The sequence below is a fragment of the Aureobasidium melanogenum genome (genome assembly GCF_000721775.1).
Source record: "Aureobasidium melanogenum CBS 110374 unplaced genomic scaffold scaffold_3, whole genome shotgun sequence".
NCBI lineage: Eukaryota > Fungi > Ascomycota > Dothideomycetes > Dothideales > Saccotheciaceae > Aureobasidium > Aureobasidium melanogenum.
Genome location: NW_024470055.1, coordinates 1,092,532 through 1,111,403, shown reverse-complemented (window position 1 = coordinate 1,111,403; position 18,872 = coordinate 1,092,532). Strand labels below are relative to the sequence as shown.

Here is an 18,872-nt window from a genome sequence, read left to right as displayed (position 1 = left end):
ATTAGCGAAGGTGTTGTGCCTATCATGCGAAGATGAACAGGACGTATCTGCCCGTCGCCGTATCAGCGAACAAACAGAACATGCTTGTGATAAACAAGTAGTCGCGCGAGAGAAGACAGAAACGTAAGAAACAACAAGCAGATTGGTAATGGTTGGAGTAGTTGGATAATGAAAATATTAGAGATTGTTATGTACATAGACATTAGTTGGATGGTAATGAAGATTAGTCTGGTTCCTCCTTTCATCAATCTGCGCTTCCCCCCTTTTTTCGGACATTAGACAGTAATGGTAATGAATGTCAACTTCTTCTCCTCCGAGATGATTACATCTAGCAGTAGCAAGAATCAGTGTTCTTGGTAGCGACGTTGGCAGTCATCAAGTTCTGGAAAGAGTTGTAGTCAGAGGCAGAGCCCTCGCCAGAGACGGAGATGCTGTTCGAGTATGCCTTTGCGTGGCTGAAGCAACCACCAGACAGGTTCTGAGCGTAGGCGTACTTCTGGGTGTTGTAGATGGTCTTGCGGCCAGAAAGAGTGTTACCCTCTTGAGCCTGGATGCCGTAGCTACCGACGAAGACAGGGAACTTGCCGGAACCCTTGAGGAGAGAAGCTTGCTTGCAGACGGTGGGGGCGATCAGGTGGGCGGAGAGGTTGGCGTTGGCGGAAACTCCAGCGTTGGCACCAGTGTTTGCTCCAGCCTTGACACCGGCATTGACACCAGCGTTTACACCAGCGTTGACACCGGCACCGACTCCAGCAGCAGCACCAACCTTAGCGCCGGCATCAACACCAGCGCCAACTCCAGCTCCAACTCCAGCTCCAACACCAGCGCCAACACCAGCTCCAACGCCAACACCAGCTCCAACGCCAGCTCCAACTCCAGCGCCAACCTTAGCAGCAGCGTCAACTCCAGCATCAACACCAGCGCCAACCTTAGCACCAACATTTGCGGCAGCATCAAGTCCAGCAGCAGCACCAACCTTAGCACCGGCATCAACACCAGCGCCAACTCCAGCAGCAGCACCAACTCCAGCGCCAACTCCAGCTCCAACCTTGGCACCAACTCCGGCGGCAACATTTGCACCAGCATTCACGCCAGCATTAACACCAGCGCCTACATTTGCGGCAGCGTCGATTCCAGCGCCAATGCCAGCGGAAATACCAGCACCAACGGCACCAGAGAAAGAAACGTGGCTGTCAATAACAATGTTGGCACCAACAGAGAAGAAAGGAGCCCAGTAGTCGTGGCCAAGGAAAGCATCTTGAACCATGCAGGGAATGCGAGCGTCGACCTGGCCAATCTTCTTGAGAACACCCTGGACGTAGCTGTTGATGAAGTTGGTGGCACCGAGACTGAGGCCGCCCTGAGTGGCGAACTGAGCGGTAATATCGCAGGGCTCGTTGATGGGAGAGATGGTGAAGGCGTTGACGTGACCAGTAGCGGAGATGAAGCCGAGGATGGCATCAATGGCCTTGAAGGAGTAGGACAGGTTCTCGGCAGAGTTGAACCAAGCGGTGGCACCGATGCGCTCACCGGCAGCAAGACCGTTGACACCACCGGGGAGAGAGTCAAGACCAATGACGATGTGCATGCCGTGGCGCTCAATGGCGTACTGGCAGATGGTCTTGAGGTAAGCCTGCTGGTTACCGTGGTAGAGAGCACTGCCAGGGACGGAAACCCAAGCAGCGTAGTGGGTGGGGATTCTCAGAAGGTTGATGCCAGCAGCAGCGAGCGAATCTATGTAGCTGGTGGTGATGAAGGAAGCATAGCGAGCCTCAAGGACAGCACCGGCCTGAGCACCGAGCTTGGCAGTCAAAGACCACTCGTCGTCGCAGTCAGAGCCGTACTTGTTCCACCAGTCGACATCGAGGGACTTGTCCTGGACCAACCAACCGCTCAGGGTGACTCCGTTGGCCTTGAAGTTTCTCCAGTTGATGAAAGCACCGCCGTTGACACCAGCAGTGAAGCCGATGTTGTGAGAAAGAGCGCCGTGGAGACCAGCGTTGACAGAAACGCCAGCCTGGTTGGCCAGGGAGAAGGGGCATCCAACACCACCGAAGCCAATGGCTTGACCATGGACGTTGGCGTTGGTCTGGACACCAAGGCCGAGAGAACCCAGAAGAAGGTTGATATCAGTATGGACGGCAGTGGAGAGACCCTTGATAAGACCAAAGGCCAGGCCGAAAGTGGGAGCAGCTTGCACCTGGGTCGAACCTGCGACCAAGGCAGCAGTGGCTACCGCGGAAGCGCGCATTTTGATGTGGATGTGTGAGGAGTATGGGACTATTAGATAAAGTAAAAGAATGTGGTTGCAGCAGGAATGAGTGCAAAGGTAAAGAAAGACAGAAAAGAGAATGAAAGTGTTGATGGATTAGAAGACCATGAAGGAGCGATGTTGAATCTACTTATACCTTCGTCCCTGCCTTCTGTTCGTACACTACCGTAACAACAAGCGATGACAGGACACTATTTCTGATTGTTGTCCGATCTTTCCGTTCTGATTCTGATTCTGTCAGTCATCGAGGCTTGGAGATGGGACCTTCCCAAAGTTCGAGATGTCCCAAAGTCGACGTCGAGCTAGGTCTGAAACCTTGGACACATCTCTAGCCTCACAAATATGCTTGATTTTGGCGCTATCAGCCCGGTTGTGTGGCAACTAAGCACAAATGGTGCTGAGCGTCGATGGATTTGGATTGTTGAAGAAATGGAAAATGAGCTGCTCGACGGAAGGGAGAGATTGGACTGTGTTTCATGTCCAAAAAGAGAAGCGGGCACGGCGGAAGAGAGCGCCGACCACCAACTGCGCCTTGACAATCAGTGTCTTGGCGGGCATCACCGCTCTTGTGGCACTGAAGCTATGAAGTTGTCTAGCAGACAACATGTCAGCGCAAATGACAGTATCTAGCGATCGCCAGACTACTGTGCGTTAGGTGTCAATTGCATGTAACTCAATGCTTCTAGACTGCCGAAACATAGAGTCAGGAGGATGCTGAAGAATTACAATCATCATGACAAGAACAAGAGGATCTTCCGGCAGATGGCTGTTCCGTCGGCTGCTCCCGACTCCCTTGATTAATCTCAAGTTTCATGTTTCTTCGATATCAGTCACTCTCGTACTCAGTCGCTCGCAATCGTATAGCATTCTATTATGTACTTTTCAGGCCTTCGTGGCTGAGCTGTGGAGAGAACCACAAAAGTCCACCTCGTCTGTCGAGTCAGATGTTTCATGTATGGCTATATCAAGTCTTTGGCTTGTAAAAATGGAAAGAGTCAGTCACCTGAGACCATTCAATCATCTCAGGACATGACTGCCAAGCTCGCAAAAAACGGTCATCATCCATAGGTAGTCTTGGATGTGCACAGAGCTACAGCAGAGTATCGTCTCCCTTCTAGTATCCTGTTTCCATGACTCGCGAGACTCCGAGGACAGTTCTGGTCAGGATCATCGCAATAGTTCTCCGGGCCTGTAGAGGTCATTTGTCACTTGATCCAATCATATCAGCGAACACGTCTCTGTCTAATTGTTCATGTTGAGCGGGCAGGTGTAGACGGAAGATAATACGCGAGTAAGCACTCGACCCAAGAAGTTCAGTGCTTTCCACGGCTGGGTGGAGATCATGATCTTCTGGATGACAGGAGATATTATTCTGTTCTTCGATGTTCTCAACAAAATGCTCGATATGACAAGTTTGTTGCCTTCGTACTTGACAGCTTCGGAAGCAGAACATACAACCCTGCCCGTTGTGTCAACCCATCTGTCTCGCAATCAAGAGTTGGGTTTGTGCCAATGTTCAAATGCGTCTTACCTCCATGCCTGTTGCATATATTGGACAGGGTACACAGCTGATCCTGACATCGTGAGAAGCAATTTAAGACGCGGAATGATCATCGTAGTCAACTGATCTCAGTAAGCGCGAACATATGAGATAGACTTAATCACTGCCCATGCAGATCATGTAGAAATCGAGTCCTAACTTCAAAGATATACGATAGTTTAAATTTGATTAGCTACATAGAAATTCGTCTTGCCGTTGCATGTGGCATTGATTCGATATCTTTCTTCCTATCAAAGAAAGACTGAGCCAGCTCGGCGAACCAGCGCTTGAGCTTTGATAATTCCTGCTCCGCCGAAGCATCGAGACTTTTGCTATGCTCATCTAAACTGTCCATGCATTGCTGAGCTAGCTCGGAGATCTCCTTGGTGCATTCGTTGGTGACATCGCGCACCTCGGTGATGCCTTCGTCAATGTGTTCACGGACGTTAATCTCACTTGTCTTGCATTCTTCATAGAATCGGTCGCGATGGTCAGCTACTGCACCATTGAGGAATAGCTCAGCAGCTAGTGGCAATTGCGACTCCACGAGAGCGTGTAGACGCCTCTGAGTAAGTGACTTGAAAGCGTCTTTGGTCAGTTTACTTAAGCGTTGCTCAATGATCTTGTCGACCTTGGCGACCAAGGCAGCCTCTTCAGCTTCGGGAGACGCCGACGGGGAAACCTGTCGATCAGGGACCAAATTGACATTCTTTGATAGCTTATTGGCAGCAGCTTGCGTTTCTGGAACAAGTAGGTGTCGGTGTCCTGAACCTGTCAAGACTTCGCGCACTGCCTCATCGGGCAGACCATGCAGCTGTCGCTGTAGCTCCAACACCTTGATCCTTTCTCTATAGCTTTGTTTTGTATCCTTTGTAAACTTGGTGGGAGAGATGTAAGCAGGCGATAGCGAGCGGGTTGTTGGCGTGTTGACTTCGGTAGGTGACCAGGGCGGTGGGGAGCAGAAAATTGCTGACTTTGAGTGTGTTCCCGGCGGCGACGAGTCATCTATGAACTGGTTAACCACAACGAGTCAAGGAGGACGAGTAGGAATCGATGAAGCGTGAGAGGCGAGCTTCCCTAGCGCACAAGCCTTGGACCTACGAAGCTATCGAAAATCACAGATTGATTCGTAGACTTCTCGCCGAAAGTGCGCTGTTCGCAGATAACATTGCGGGAACAACAGTTTCTCGGCGGGCATTCAAAAATTCAGATGACACTGTGCACGACGATCTGACCCATTGGCATGTGCTCAAGAAATGCTTCCACCACAAAGATCACTGAGCGGAGATGGGCATACCTCGGGAACGTTTTCCAAGCACACTCTGTGCTAGTACAGGCTCGCAATAAGGTGGAGGATCTATCGTCTGGGCAAGACTGCGCCAATCTTTTTCGATAGCGCCATGTCCTGCGTTGAGGCGCTTGTAATCGATGGGTTGTGGTTTGAGCATACGGGCGCGAATGGCGCCAGAGAAGGTACGGAGTCGATGCAGATCGCCATCTCTGAATTGTTGCTTGGATAGATGCAGATGTATGGTTTTGCTCTGGCAGAGTTTTGCAAAGGCTTGAAGCTCGGCGTCGTCTGGCTCAGCTGGACTCAGAGTCACTCCATCAGCCGACGGTGGCACTATGACGACTCCTGTAGCATTGAGGCATAGTATGAGCGTCGAAACAGCAGCTGAACTGGTCACGGAAACGGGCACCATGGAGAACATGCGATCTGGTATGAGCTTGTCATTGCTTTTAGCGACTACTGTACACATGTCAACCTCATCGGGCCGTATGTTGAGCATCAGAGTCTGCTTTCCAAGCTCAGCTAGAGCTGCGTTGATTCGTATTGATATAGATCCCTGGTCGTCGTTCTGGTTATGAGCGATGCGCAGTCGAACTGGGCATGCCACATCGAATTCAGGCGCATGCGCGAGGGCCGCTTTCTCAAAAACCCAGAGAGGCTCGGGTTTGGCTCTTTCTGCAGTCATGTTGTTAAAGACCTGCCTAGTCTGCCTAGGTCAGGAAAGAGATGAAGACCCTCGAATTTTATCGAGTTACCCTCCCACCCGGGCTTTGTGTCGACAACGAGCAGCCCTGACTCGAAAATTGAGAGGTACAAATGATTGCTGTTATTGAGATGAAGGCGACTTTACGCTGCAGAACACGTTCTTGATTCAGCAGCCTGGTCACAAGTACGCGCCCAATCCAGAGTCAACGAGTGATCTGGAGAGTCCTATGAGTACACAGGAATGGCAAGACGAGTGACGAGGACGGCAGAACTAGAGGTGATGCGGAAGCGCAAAACATATACCGAAGAACAATGATGATAAGAAAGATGATGTCGAGCGTGACGAGCGACAAGATCGAAGCGCACCGCGTTCGTGTTGGCCCGAAATTTTGCCGCCCGCAAATGTGCCCGTGCACTTTACACCATCAAGGTATGCCACCTTTCCAACCTTTTTTGAGCTTTAGATGCTCTAGATGGAGGCGGACGGGATCTGAACTCAAGGATCGAGCTGTGATCATCATTTGCCGTCGAAGGAGCCGACTTGTTTTGTGCCAAATACTGGGCGCAAGATCCAGTTCAAGCATGACTTCAGCCATGAGCTTGATCCCAGCGATGTTTCCTCAGGTAAGTCGTGCTGTAGTGTTGACCTCGATGGATGCATTGTTTTCGATTTTGAAGCATCTGAGAAAAATTATCAGGACACACGGCCAGCTATATGAGTTGGTGGCCAGGAACAAAGAGAACACAGCTTAAGAGGGCCCTCGTGATGAACTTGGAACACACAAAGGAAAGAACGTCTTGATACCGTACCGGATGGAGCCAGCGATGCAAGTCATATACATCTGAGAACACCAATTCCTTCGAGCATGAATGAATTCTTCTGCTTTGAAATAGTTACATGGTCAATCCGAAACATCTCACTGCTCTCTATCCCAGAATCGAACACACGACCTCCAAGCCCAAGTCCACCCCTTATGACTGCCCAAAACACGAGAGATTGGAACCAGCTCATCTTGCAAACACAAGAGAAGGCTCTCCGGGGGCGTGAAGGGTTACCGTTGGGGGTGATATTAGAGGGGAGATGTAGGTTCGAGTCCTACTCGCTGCAGTTACTCTTTTTGATCGACACGATCTATTCGACTTCTTGTAGTGATGATCTTGATGGGTGCATTGCTTCCTTCTTCGGATACGCAAAGAAGGATTTGGAACGTATGGTCAGCTACGGGTTGGTACACAGTTCGACGGTGCTCTCGCGATGAACAAAGAAATGTCTCGCCTATCACCAGATGCAAATTCTGCAGGCTGCCTTCTCAAAGAAACCAGATATACATTCACCCGTTTGTTATATGCTTGTGCTTTACGAACATAAATGCAATGCCACCGAATCGTAGACAAACGACCGAATCTGCTTGTAACGCCATGCTGTTCGTAATGTAATCATATCATATTATATCAGAAGAGTCTTATTGCTCTCCACTGTTCCGAAGCGACTCATGCTGAATTTCAGGTGACACAGCTCTGATCTCCCAGCGCCTTGGAGTATCGACTAAACCAGGCCAGATATCGCGAGGCAGGAATTCGCCAGTCCCACGAACAAAATCCTCGCGCATGGCAACGTCCTCCTTGTATAGTGCCTCAATCTCACGACGAGCCTTGTCGGCAATACGCTGCATTCGACTCTCGACGGCATGTCGACGATCAACCTCCTCGAGCAACGAGTCATAAGAGGTGATGAAGGAATCGTAAAAGTCAGTCAAGGAAGCCAGCTCCTCGGCCTTTGCAAGTAGAGTTTCCTTGAGTGTGTTCCAACTGTTGCCATAGAGCTTGGCGGCGGCGATGAACATGGGAAGGTTGCCTCCAAGCGTGCTAAGCTGATCCAGCACACGGTTGAGAAGTTTGTGACGCAAGCGGACTGCTTGCGAAAGTGACTGCATTTGCTCAAGTGTTTGTTCCATCTCGGAGAGGCGTTCACCAATCTCAAGCACGACGTCTTCCACCTCTTGAGCATCATTGTCGACGACAGCAAGCATCTCCTGACGTTCTTGTTCATTCATAGGACCGAGTGGTAGGTTCTTGTACAGACTGTCTTCGGGAGCGTCATAGGCAGAAGAAGGGTTGGCTTGTCGAGCAGCTTCACCACCTCCTTCTGTGTGCTTGAGAGCCGATGTGCACAGGTCATAATGTGCAACCAAGGAGCTTAGCAGTGAAGCCATCTCGGTAGCATGTGTTGTCAGGGCTTGAAAAAGCGGTGGTACAGGCGAAAGGTCATCCCGGTTTTCAGTAGCTTGATCAGCATCATCTACAGCAGCGTCGACTAAACGGATCTGATCGTCGAATGAGTCTTGGGAGTGTTGGAAGTCGGCTTCAGCAGCTTTGTGCGAGTCGATGGTGCCGCGGAGAGATTCGATGAGGTTCAGATGTGTGTTCTCGTCGATAAAGTCGTGCAACGTCTTCTGTTTGTCGGCAGTGGCACCTCGCGAGTGCAGTTCTGATGTGTCTACTTGGGTATTGAGCAGTTGAGCCAAAGTGGCTTGCAGGCGGTTGTCGGCGAGATCGAGTTGATGTATCACTGCCTGACGCTGTGAGTTGAAGCCTTTGCGACAAGCGAGCCCGTCATACCTTGAAGTCAACATCAGTCTCGCGGCCGATGCTGTCCAGACCATCTCTCACGGCCACCAAGACATTTGCTTCCTCCAACACTCCTTGCCTTAGAAAGGCATTCTTGGCCGACAGTACGGCTGACTCCTCGACAAGATGCCTAGCCGTTGTCACGACATCGTGGGCTCGCGCAACCAAAGCAGTAGAGGACAGAGAGCGCTTGGCTGCGACGAAATGTTGTACCAAGCGTTCCAGTTCATCGATGCTGCGCGACTGCGACGCTTGCTCGGACTGTTCACTCATCCAGACCTGCCGGGTTGAGCATCGTCTGCTCGGATAGCAAGTATCTACTCTTTGCGATGTGCAGAGTCACGCAAGAAACACCTGGATGGCGCGACTGATGTTTGTATGCACGGAGTTTAACTCGACATCTGATCGTTGGTGGCTTGAGACAGCACCTTGAAGTCTCGGTCGAGCTGCAAATCAGGGCTTGTCCGTGGCGCTGCGGAGAAGCTGTCCCTCCTTCCGCATCCGGGTCCGGGGTACTTTAGTCTCTATCGCGAATCATGACCCTGGTGGTTCGTGATGCTATCTTCCTGCCAGACAAGACGCAACAATCTTTCACACCCAGTTTTGCTTCTTCGCCTAGCATGACCCGTAGGCTCCCCGAGCATAGTGCAAGAATCCCACCGGTGTGCTCTTTCATGTCGCAATTCTGTTTTCTGAGTCAAAGTTTGCCAAAACACCCACTTTTCTTTGTTGCGTGACCAATTGGTACGTAAGGCTGACCAATGAATTTGCCCGCCGAGCGAGTTCGGGTGCTGAGTAGCGACGCCACCAGAGCAGTGAGAAGACCCCCTCAAAGAACACCTTCGCATTCGATGATGGAAACATTTGGAGCGCGTGTATGAATCTGCTACATTGGGTAGTAAGGATTCAAGGAGACGGTCGTATCTATGCAAGAATTGAACTCTGATAGCGTCCGCATAATAAACTTGGTCGCGGCGAGATTGCAGCGATAGCGACAAATCGAGTACGGAAACGGCCTGTTGCGAGTGGTCGGTGCGGTGAACCCTTCTTTGCCTTCCCCCGAAGCCTGGATTAGCACGCCATATCGCGAATTGACCGTAGAAGACCATCAGCAGAACAAGCGCCTTCTTTCATCTCGCCCCTTGCAGCTGCTGTCGCACCATCGATACTTACATACACTCGCTCTCCGACAACCCGGGCGACGTTCAACACTCGCCATAAACACTGTCGCACTGCCCTTGTCGTCACGCGAACACACTCTTACCACTCACATCTGGTCCTCGACGTCCGATTTATTCTCTGCCCTCACCACGCACACCCCTGTATGAGACAATCTCTTTTCTAGGATGGCGTCAGATTTGGGTCCAAAGGCGCAACTCAACGCTCCAACCGAGAGCCGGTCTGGTCTTCGTCACGAAATCGAAGGCCTGTGCCATCACGATCACGAACATGAAAGTCACAAGTTCCGCCATCACGACAACACCAATGAAGAAAACATCTCGATTCCTTCAAACTCCAAACATGCCGAGCAGGCTATCGCGCCCTTCCTGGCCAAGCACATCCCGACCCAATACAACCCTGTTGGCCACTTGATACCCCAGTCCACCTCTACCGACCTCAATCACGATCACCACCAAGACCCTTCAAGCACAAAGTTCTGTTATCGCCATCGTCCTGATCTCAAGTGCAGGCGTCAAGCCAACGAGCCTTCCATGGAGCAACTTCAGAATGTATCGCGCATTCCCATCTTCGCCAATGACTCACTGTATGCTAACCTCTGAACAGGAACTCGGCACCGTTTCTCAGTCCGACCAGCAAGCCATCTCCCATGTCTGGTCCCTCTTCTCCGCCGCTCCTTCCAAACACCGCAATCTCATGCTCCAGGGCATCCTCTCACAATGCTGTTTCCCTCAGCTCTCCTACATTTCCGCTTCCGTCCGCGACTTGATCAAAATCGACTTTCTCTCTGCCCTGCCTCCGGAGCTTGGTTTCAGAATTCTATGTTTCCTCGACACCACTTCACTATGCAAGGCTGCTCAAGTCAGTCGCCGGTGGAGAAGCCTAGCCGACGATGACGTCGTTTGGCACAGAATGTGTGAGCAACACATTGACCGAAAATGCACAAAATGCGGCTGGGGCCTACCTCTACTCGAGCGCAAGCGGTTGAGAATTGAAAAGAGACAGATACAGCTTCGTGCCATTTCAAGAGGCAACAATGAATGGTCGCCGGCAATTACCCCGCTCGCTGAGGCCCCAGCCTTTGTCAACAGCACTACAACCACGCCAAATACTCAGGCTCTTGCCATTGTAGGTGAGAAGCGCAAGTTTGAAGACGAGCAAGATCCACCGCAGAAGAAGCTGTGTACACCAGCACCGGGCGAAGAGGAGGTCAACTCATATTTCCAACCACAAACAAGAAGGCCTTGGAAAGACGTGTATAAGGATCGCTTCAAGGTCGGCACCAACTGGAAATACGGCCGATGCTCGACAAAGATCTTCAGAGGTCATACTAACGGTGTGATGTGTCTGCAATTCGACGAGAACGTCCTCATCACCGGCTCCTACGACTGTACAGTAAAAGTATGGGACATCAAGACAGGAAAAGAGCTGAGGACGCTCGAAGGCCACACATCAGGCATTCGCACGTTGCAGTTTGACGATCAGAAGCTCATAACCGGATCTATGGACAACACGACAAAGGTCTGGGATTGGCGTACTGGAAAATGCCTGCGGACTTTCCAAGCTCACACTGGTGGTGTCATATGCGTCAACTTTGATACCGGCTACATCGCTTCAGGTTCAATGGATCATACTATTCGAGTCTACGACACTCGAAATAAAGCATCTTATCTGCTCAAGGGCCACACGGACTGGGTAAACGCGGTAAAGCTTGACGTGGTTTCGCGCACATTATTATCTGCCTCGGATGACTGTACCGTTCGTTTATGGGACCTGGATACGCGCAGGTGTATCAAGGTTTTCGAAGGACATGTTGGCCAAGTGCAGCAGCTTGTAGCTCTTCCGCCAGAGTTTGAGCTTGACGAAGCCGATCTGCTTTCTGGAGAAAATGAGGACGACACATCATCTACTTCTTCTGGACCTTCGCCTGCTCACAAACATTCACATCACCCGGCAACTGCATCTCCTGAAAGTGTCGTTCCGTTCTGGCCTGACGAGCCTGATCGCCCAGCACCTCCCCGATACATGCTTACAGGTGCCCTGGACAGCACGATCCGTCTATGGGACGTGCACGCGCCGGCTGTGTCGCCAGCTGTAGATGCAGCAAATCCGGTTCCAAAGCCGCCTACCACCAACGCATGCTTACGCACCTACTTCGGACACGTCGAAGGCATTTGGGCACTTGCAGCAGACCATCTGCGTATGGTGTCTGGATCAGAAGACCGTACAGTAAAGATTTGGGATCCTCGCAGTGGAAAGTGCGAGAGAACGTGGACCGGGCACGCTGGGCCTGTGACATGCATCGGACTCAGCGACAGTCGACTTGTCTCTGGGAGTGAAGATTGTGAAGTGCGCATGCTGTTATTCAATACTGGAGAAGGAGGTGAAGGTTGCGAAGAACAATGAACGTGAAAGAGATTGACCATGTCTGTATTACATATTCTCACTTTTAGCGAAGGTGTCCGGCGTAATTGGGAAATACCATGAGCATGAATTTACTATTGAATATTGCTTGTTGCATGAATACAATCTTGTTATTGAAAAAGTTATTGTGGTTTCGATCAGTGTGATTCAGGCAGTGAACCATTCTCGTCGACATAGTGAGTGTTTGTATTGTTGTCTTGGTCAATAGGAAACGTGGGCTTTGAGACAATAGCAGGTGTGCAGAGACAATGATTTGCAGCCGAGTCTCGGAACAAGAGTGAGAGACATGAATGGAGGGGTCGGACGTGCATGGACCCTCGAAAAAGTTGGCTTGGCATATAATGACGATCGCTGCCTTGTACTTTCCATCAGTCACAAAGCAAACTCACTCTTACTGCCAACACCCGCCTCTGCGCTTTCCCACCACAGACGCCGAGTCTGACACGTCCACTCCCATCCTTTCTTCTATCAGCGACTCACCTTCTCTTCCAACCCCAGAGAGAGACACACCCACCGACGTTCGCTGGCATTGCGCAACTTTGCAGCGGCCCATAACCGACTGAACAAAGGCCATTCACTCTTGTCCGCCGTCTTTGGCAACTCGCTTCTCCGTCTCCGTCGCCGATCTACCATACACCTAATACCCTAGCGACCTCACTCTCCCTATCTACCCCGTCCGACTGCCATCATGGTGTCCCAGAAGAAACCCTCAAGTGCTGCGCGCAACTCTCGCGGTGGTGGTATCGCAAAGAGAAAGACCAGAACCGATCGCGATGGTGACCTTGTCATGGATCCTACTGCGCGCGCTCGTCCCGGCGGTGGTATCAGCAAGGGCGGCAAGTCAAGCGCACCCAAGACGCGAGGCGCAAAGCCTGGTACTCGCAGCGCTGGATTCGAGAAGAAACTCGCCAACCATGTCGGAGGTGATTCAAGTGCAGTCCGCACACGACCAAGCAGAGGACTAGAAGAGCTTCGAGTTACCGGCCACAAGAACAGCAAGGCAGCTTCCAACAACGACGGCGGCATGAATTCACTCATCGCCTGGATTGAAAAGAGGTCCTCGCTCAAAGCCAAGAGAGCAATCAAAGTCAAGAAGGTACACTCATCAACACCCGCGCATCCCACCTGTTCTCAGTTGCCAGGTCCGGTCTGCTTTCGTTTGCAGCCAATCTCAGAACGACGACCAGAGACCTCGACACTGTTGCTCCATCTCTGATGGTCCTCGACATCATTTTTTGTCCATCGTAAACTAATTTCATGTGTAGTCCCGAATCGAAGGAGACGACTTGCTAATATCCGTTCCCGGCGAAGACGCTGCGCACGTATTGCGAGTCGACGGCTACGTCTTTGCTGGAGCAAACATGAAGATCGAACGAGCCTCTGCCCAGGATCTCGACACCGGCCATTCCAAGGAGAGCACCATCGCCATGCTTAAAGGAGTTCTCGCCAGAAGATATAACGTCGAATTAAAACTGCTTGATCTCAGCGCTCTTGGTACAGACCCAGACCTCAAAGCTGCTCAGATTTTCGACAGCAGCTCAACCACAAGCAAATTCTTCCCTGCTTTGATGAAGGTCCTCGACCAACAATTCAAGACAGCCGCAGAGAAGAATGATGCTATCATCAGCGTCACTCTCGCCAACAACGAACTTTCCAACATCAGCCCCGTCACAACTCTCGCCCAAACCCTACCACAGCTCAAGAACCTTGATCTGTCAAACAATGCCTTCAAGGACCTGGCTGCTCTCGAAGCATGGAGACGCAAGTTCCCCAAGCTTGACCACCTCATAGTCTCTGGTAACCCTCTGGAACAAGCTGAGCCCGACTATGCCACAAAGTTCATGGCTTGGTACCCCAAACTTCGTCTCCTCAACACCGTTCAAGTTCGCTCTGATCAGGACGCCGAAAGCGGTCGTCAAGCTGCCGACATCCCCTTCCCCATCAAGGGCCCCAACTTTCAGGACGAAGGTCAAATTGCCGAAAACTTCTTGCGCACTTTCTTCGCTGGTTACGACACAGATCGCGCTACCCTAGCACAACACTACTACGACGAGCAGTCCGACTTCTCTTTCGCTGTCAACACCGCCGCTCCCAGAGACCCTACAAGATCACACGAGACTGCCCCTCAGGAATGGGATGCCTATATCAAGCGTAGTCGCAACTTGAAGAAGATCACCCAACTTCCTGCAAGACAGAGTCGTCTCTGCCGTGGTGCCCAGGCCATTCACGAAAGCTGGTCTACCCTTCCCGCCACCCGCCATCCTGATCTTGCTACCCAACCTCAGAAGTGGCTCATCGAGTGTCAGTCACAACCTGGTATCCCCGACCCTACTGGCGCATCACCCGTCGGTGTTGATGGTTTCCTTATTACCGTCCACGGCGAGTTTGACGAGATTGATGCCAGCGGTCAGGTCAAGAAGACCCGCTCCTTCGACCGCACCTTCATCCTCGGTCCTGGCGGCCCCACTGGCGTCCGTGTTGTCAACGACATGCTGACCATTCGCGCTTACGGAGGATTTGCCGCCTTCGAACCCGACCACAACGAACCACAAGTCCCAGTCGAGGCCGGCGTGCCCGTGCTCCCAGCAGGACTCACACCCGAAATTGCCGAACAAATGGTCCTCGAGCTCCAGAAGCAGACCTCCATGACTGTTCAATATGCCAAGGACTGTCTCGAGCAAGTTCAGTGGGACTTTGACCGTGCTCTACAAGCTTTCGCTGCCGTCAGAGCAAATCTGCCTGCCGATGCTTTCGTCCAGGCTGCTTAGGAAGATTCATCGAATATGGATGAGGCGGAGGATTAACAATCAGATGTTGAGTAATCGAGGTTTACAAGGGGTCAAGGTGCTGGCGATTGCTTCCTCTTCGACCCAATACATGCATTTTTACAACGGAGTTTCTCTTTGCTTTCACGGCATTCAAGCATTTTCGAAGGACCAAAAAACAACGACATGGGGCTTGCATGAGCAACGGAGGATCACAACCTTTCTTTCTCTTTCTCTTTTTCGACTTGCGAAGGCGCTTTTTGGAGTTTTGATGAGTGGGTTTATGAAGGTTTCATCCTCTGGTGTTTTCTTTGATTCTTTCTTTTCCTCTCTACTCTGATTGCACGGCAAAGATGGCCCGCAGGAGGCAACTTTTCATGGTTTTACAACACAACAAACTTATGATGTCCCATGATGGCATTGAGTACATAGACGCAGAGTGACTGCAGAGAATCAAAATTGCTGAAGCGCTCGTTGCACACAAACACACAAAAACTGTCTAATCTTCTTTCTCTCCACCATCGTGTTATCAGACTGGGCGAAGACTCTCGATGGCGCTGTATTCGCTGACCACATGGCCATGCAAAGGTTACTTCTACTCATAGCGACCTCAAGAATACAACACTGTTTACAAGGCTATGTTGATGTAGATGGAATGCTTCACTGCTCGAGGCTCGAAGGTGATGCTCGGGGTAAGAGCGGCGATAAGAGATGATAAGTGCCAAGAGCGACGATCCATTCCAGTTTAGACTTTAGTCGGTCGCAAAAAAGTGGCAGCAAGCAACGAGTGCAAGCGTGACTGCCTTCCCAAAATATTCGAGCAGTCATATGCTCAATGACCATAAGAGCATTTAGACTTGCACACAACTTTCGCAGCATCGTCCAGAGACGCTTTCTCAGCACAACACAGCCAAAGATGAGCGCGACGATAGATTCACAACCAGCTGTCGATCAGTTGATCGAGCACGATGGAAAGTCATACAGCACCATCAAGGAGGGTCTAGCATACATTCTGGTCCCGCCAAATGCACGTACCGAGCAGGATCCCAAGTCGAAGAAGAATCACAAGGACGACGATAGTGAACAACAAGCACAAAGTGTCTTCTACAACCCCATTCAACAATTCAACCGTGATCTGTCCGTCCTCGCAATCAAGGCTTTTGGCGAGCACATGTGTGCTGTTAGAAAGCAAGCCCACGACAAGAAGGTCGAACAGAGTGCCAAGAAGAGGGAACGAAAGAGACAGGCCGACGACAATGCTGGAGATGACAAGAGGAGGAAGGGCAATGATGGTGCTGCAGTAGCTCAAAAAGTACAAAAGGATGGCGAGTCAGAGTCCACGACAACAGCAGGAACCCAAGAAGTAGATGCAGATGCTGAGAAGGTCGAGAATGGCACCGAGGCTGTAAGCGACAAGATGGATGTCGACGCGACAGAGGCACCCAAGAAGTACAAGCCCAAGTTCCGTATCCTGGACGCCCTCTCGGCTTCTGGCCTGCGTGCCCTGCGTTACGCCCAAGAGATACCATTTGCGACCACTGTTGTCGCCAACGACATGTCACCAGCTGCTGTCGAGGCCATTCGTCTTAATGTGCAACACAACAAGCTGACCGACAAGATCACGCCGTCCACTGGCAATGCTATCGGCCACATGTATCACGCTGCCTACTACACACCAACTCCAGAAGATGGTCCCTCTGCACACACTCAGCATAAATACGATGTTATCGATCTCGACCCCTACGGCACCGCTGCGCCTTTCCTGGATGCTGCCGTTCAAGCGCTGAACGATGGTGGTCTGCTTTGCGTTACATGTACCGATGCTGGTGTCTTTGCTTCTTGTGGTTACGTTGAAAAGACCTACTCACTCTACGGTGGTCTGCCTCTCAAGGGTCCTCACTCTCACGAAGCCGGTCTTCGTCTGATTCTTAATTCGATCGCTAAGGCTGCGGCTGTACAAGGTATTGCTATCGAGCCGCTCTTGTCTCTCAGCATCGACTTCTACGCCAGAGTGTGGGTGCGTGTCAGAAAGTCTCCCGCAGATGTCAAGTTTCTGGCCGGAAAGACCATGCTTGTACACCAATGCGATACTGGCTGTGGTAGTTTCCAGATCCAGCCTCTTGCAAAACACGCTCCTCAAAAGAACTTCATCAACTACAAGCACACGGCATCTCTGTCTACGGGTGAGAGCAGGTGTCCTCAATGTGGTTTCAAGACTCATGTTGCCGGTCCTATGTGGGCTGGTCCTTTGCACAATCCTTACTTCATCCGTCGTATTCTGGACATGCTTCCTGATCTGGACAAGTCAACCTATGGAACGACTACTCGCATTGAGGGTATGCTCACCTCCGCTCTGGACGAGCTTGATACCCTGGAGAACAGCCTTCAGACTTTCAAGGGCGAGACCGAGGCTCCGTTCATCCCTTCCATCCCTGGACATGTTACCGACCCTCACCCCTTCTTCTTCATCCCTAGTTATCTGTGCAAGGTTCTCCATTGTCAATCTCCATCAGAAGCCGCCATCAAGGGTGCGCTTCGTCATGCTGGATTCATCGCCACTCGCTCACATACCAAACCTGGTACCATCAAGACAAACGCCAGCTATGATGCAATTTGGGAGATCATGAGAGAGTGGAGTCGTCAAAAAGCCCCTGTGAAGGAAGGCAAGGTCGGCGACACTCAAGCCGGATACAAGATTCTGCAAAAGATGAGAAAGGTAGATCCAGCTGAGGAGAAGAAGGACAACGGCGAGGAGAGTGGAGAGAAGGATGAGGCAGAACCCGCGACGCAACCCCCTGCCGATATCTTCAAGTTCAAGATCAAGTTTGACGAGAGGCTAGGCAAGGACTATCACAGCAAGAAGCTCATGCGTTACCAGACTAACCCACGAGCAAATTGGGGTCCCATGAGCCGTGCCAAGGGCGCTAGCTAGGTACAGCATATCTTCAAAGGCATAGTTCGAATATTGTAACATGATTTGATGCTCCCACTCACTCTTCTTCCCTTCATGAAACGTGTTGATACAGGTTAGTGATTATTTCGAAGTACCTACAAATTCGTGGGGATTCAACTTACTGGCCTCTCAGCCTGACATCAGGGAGAAGAAGCGACGAGGTAGGACAGTGGAGTGAGAGTTTTAGATGTTAGATCTCAAGTCAATGTCCAAGTGTCAAATGTTGTAGTGTTTTCTAAACAATTGTCACGTGAGTGTTATTAGATTTGCTTATTCACAGAATTTCTAGGGAGACCTGCATTTTTGAGCATTGATGGAACGAACATCAAGCTGGATGGCCAAGCGCGGGACGTCTGCGGTCTCGAAGAGGGCTGTCACATGCAACCACAACAACGCTCCACAACGTGTTCACAACATCCCTTTTCAACATCACTTCCTTGAATATCTTGTTAATTGCTTCTTGATTAATATCTCTTCAATATAACAGATCAAAAAGAGGCAACCTTCATCATAATTAAGACAGCAGAGCACCCATCTTGCGCAGCAGTCTGGCCATGATGATCAGGTTCATGTTCCGCCTCGCTTGGCTCTGACACCTTGGTGCTTCGGGTTTTTACAGCACCATGCTGAGAACGATTGATGCTACTCTCTTACACCATGCTTGTACGAGACGAGCATCATTGCGCCTGGAATCAACAAGCAAGCGACAGCCTTTCATGAATCGATGACTATCTGAAGCCACAACGACAGAACCCACGACTCTTCCTTGTCGTGCAACAGCGTTCAGACTAACGCAGCATGCTCTTCAATGGCGGATGTCCACAACGCAGCAAGACATTGCACCTCAACACCACTCACATTGCTTCGGTTTGGCAATCGCGACGTAGACAAGGCCACGTATATGCCAACCCTGAGCTCTCAACAAACAGATTATATATACCCACCAAGCTTTTGTGCTTCCATCGTCAACAGCCAGTTCACCCAGTGAACTAGATCATCAGACCTGCCGGGGTAGCTCAATCGGTAGAGCGTGTGGCTCTTATCATCCTGATAAAGTACAACCTCAAGGTCGCGGGTTCGAGCCCCGCCTTCGGCTATTCCTAAAAACCAGTTGA

At 51.0% G+C, this 18,872-nt stretch overlaps 7 protein-coding genes across 7 annotated transcripts; 4 read left to right on the top strand and 3 right to left on the bottom strand.

Annotated features, from left to right (window-relative positions):
* Positions 1-328: 328 nt before the first annotated feature.
* M437DRAFT_41073 (glycoside hydrolase family 5 protein) lies at positions 329-2,251 on the bottom strand (the record flags this gene model as incomplete). Its single annotated transcript, XM_041020309.1, has 2 exons — positions 329-663; positions 1,174-2,251. The coding sequence occupies 2 exons, from the start codon at positions 2,249-2,251 to the stop codon at positions 329-331; spliced, it is 1,413 nt and encodes a 470-aa protein (XP_040883008.1).
* A 1,754-nt stretch (positions 2,252-4,005) lies between these two features.
* On the bottom strand, positions 4,006-5,788 carry M437DRAFT_72820 (uncharacterized protein; the record flags this gene model as incomplete). Its single annotated transcript, XM_041025914.1, has 2 exons — positions 4,006-4,781; positions 5,110-5,788. 2 exons carry the CDS (start codon positions 5,786-5,788, stop codon positions 4,006-4,008), a joined length of 1,455 nt encoding a protein of 484 aa, XP_040883007.1.
* Positions 5,789-7,271: 1,483 nt separating this feature from the next.
* On the bottom strand, positions 7,272-8,709 carry M437DRAFT_72819 (APG17-domain-containing protein; the record flags this gene model as incomplete). Its single annotated transcript, XM_041025913.1, has 2 exons — positions 7,272-8,381; positions 8,428-8,709. 2 exons carry the CDS (start codon positions 8,707-8,709, stop codon positions 7,272-7,274), a joined length of 1,392 nt encoding a protein of 463 aa, XP_040883006.1.
* Positions 8,710-9,782: 1,073 nt separating this feature from the next.
* M437DRAFT_41334 (WD40 repeat-like protein) lies at positions 9,783-12,021 on the top strand (the record flags this gene model as incomplete). Its single annotated transcript, XM_041020364.1, has 3 exons — positions 9,783-10,166; positions 10,222-11,697; positions 11,737-12,021. 3 exons carry the CDS (start codon positions 9,783-9,785, stop codon positions 12,019-12,021), a joined length of 2,145 nt encoding a protein of 714 aa, XP_040883005.1.
* A 706-nt stretch (positions 12,022-12,727) lies between these two features.
* On the top strand, positions 12,728-14,807 carry M437DRAFT_40531 (uncharacterized protein; the record flags this gene model as incomplete). The annotated part of the gene is made up of 2 exons (XM_041020210.1): positions 12,728-13,135; positions 13,305-14,807. 2 exons carry the CDS (start codon positions 12,728-12,730, stop codon positions 14,805-14,807), a joined length of 1,911 nt encoding a protein of 636 aa, XP_040883004.1.
* A 913-nt stretch (positions 14,808-15,720) lies between these two features.
* On the top strand, positions 15,721-17,736 carry M437DRAFT_40946 (N2,N2-dimethylguanosine tRNA methyltransferase; the record flags this gene model as incomplete). Its single annotated transcript, XM_041020282.1, has 2 exons — positions 15,721-16,167; positions 16,243-17,736. 2 exons carry the CDS (start codon positions 15,721-15,723, stop codon positions 17,734-17,736), a joined length of 1,941 nt encoding a protein of 646 aa, XP_040883003.1.
* A 977-nt stretch (positions 17,737-18,713) lies between these two features.
* M437DRAFT_41095 (uncharacterized protein) lies at positions 18,714-18,872 on the top strand (the record flags this gene model as incomplete). The annotated part of the gene is made up of 1 exon (XM_041020318.1): positions 18,714-18,872. A coding segment is annotated over one exon (159 nt), but the record flags the coding sequence as incomplete, so codon positions are not given.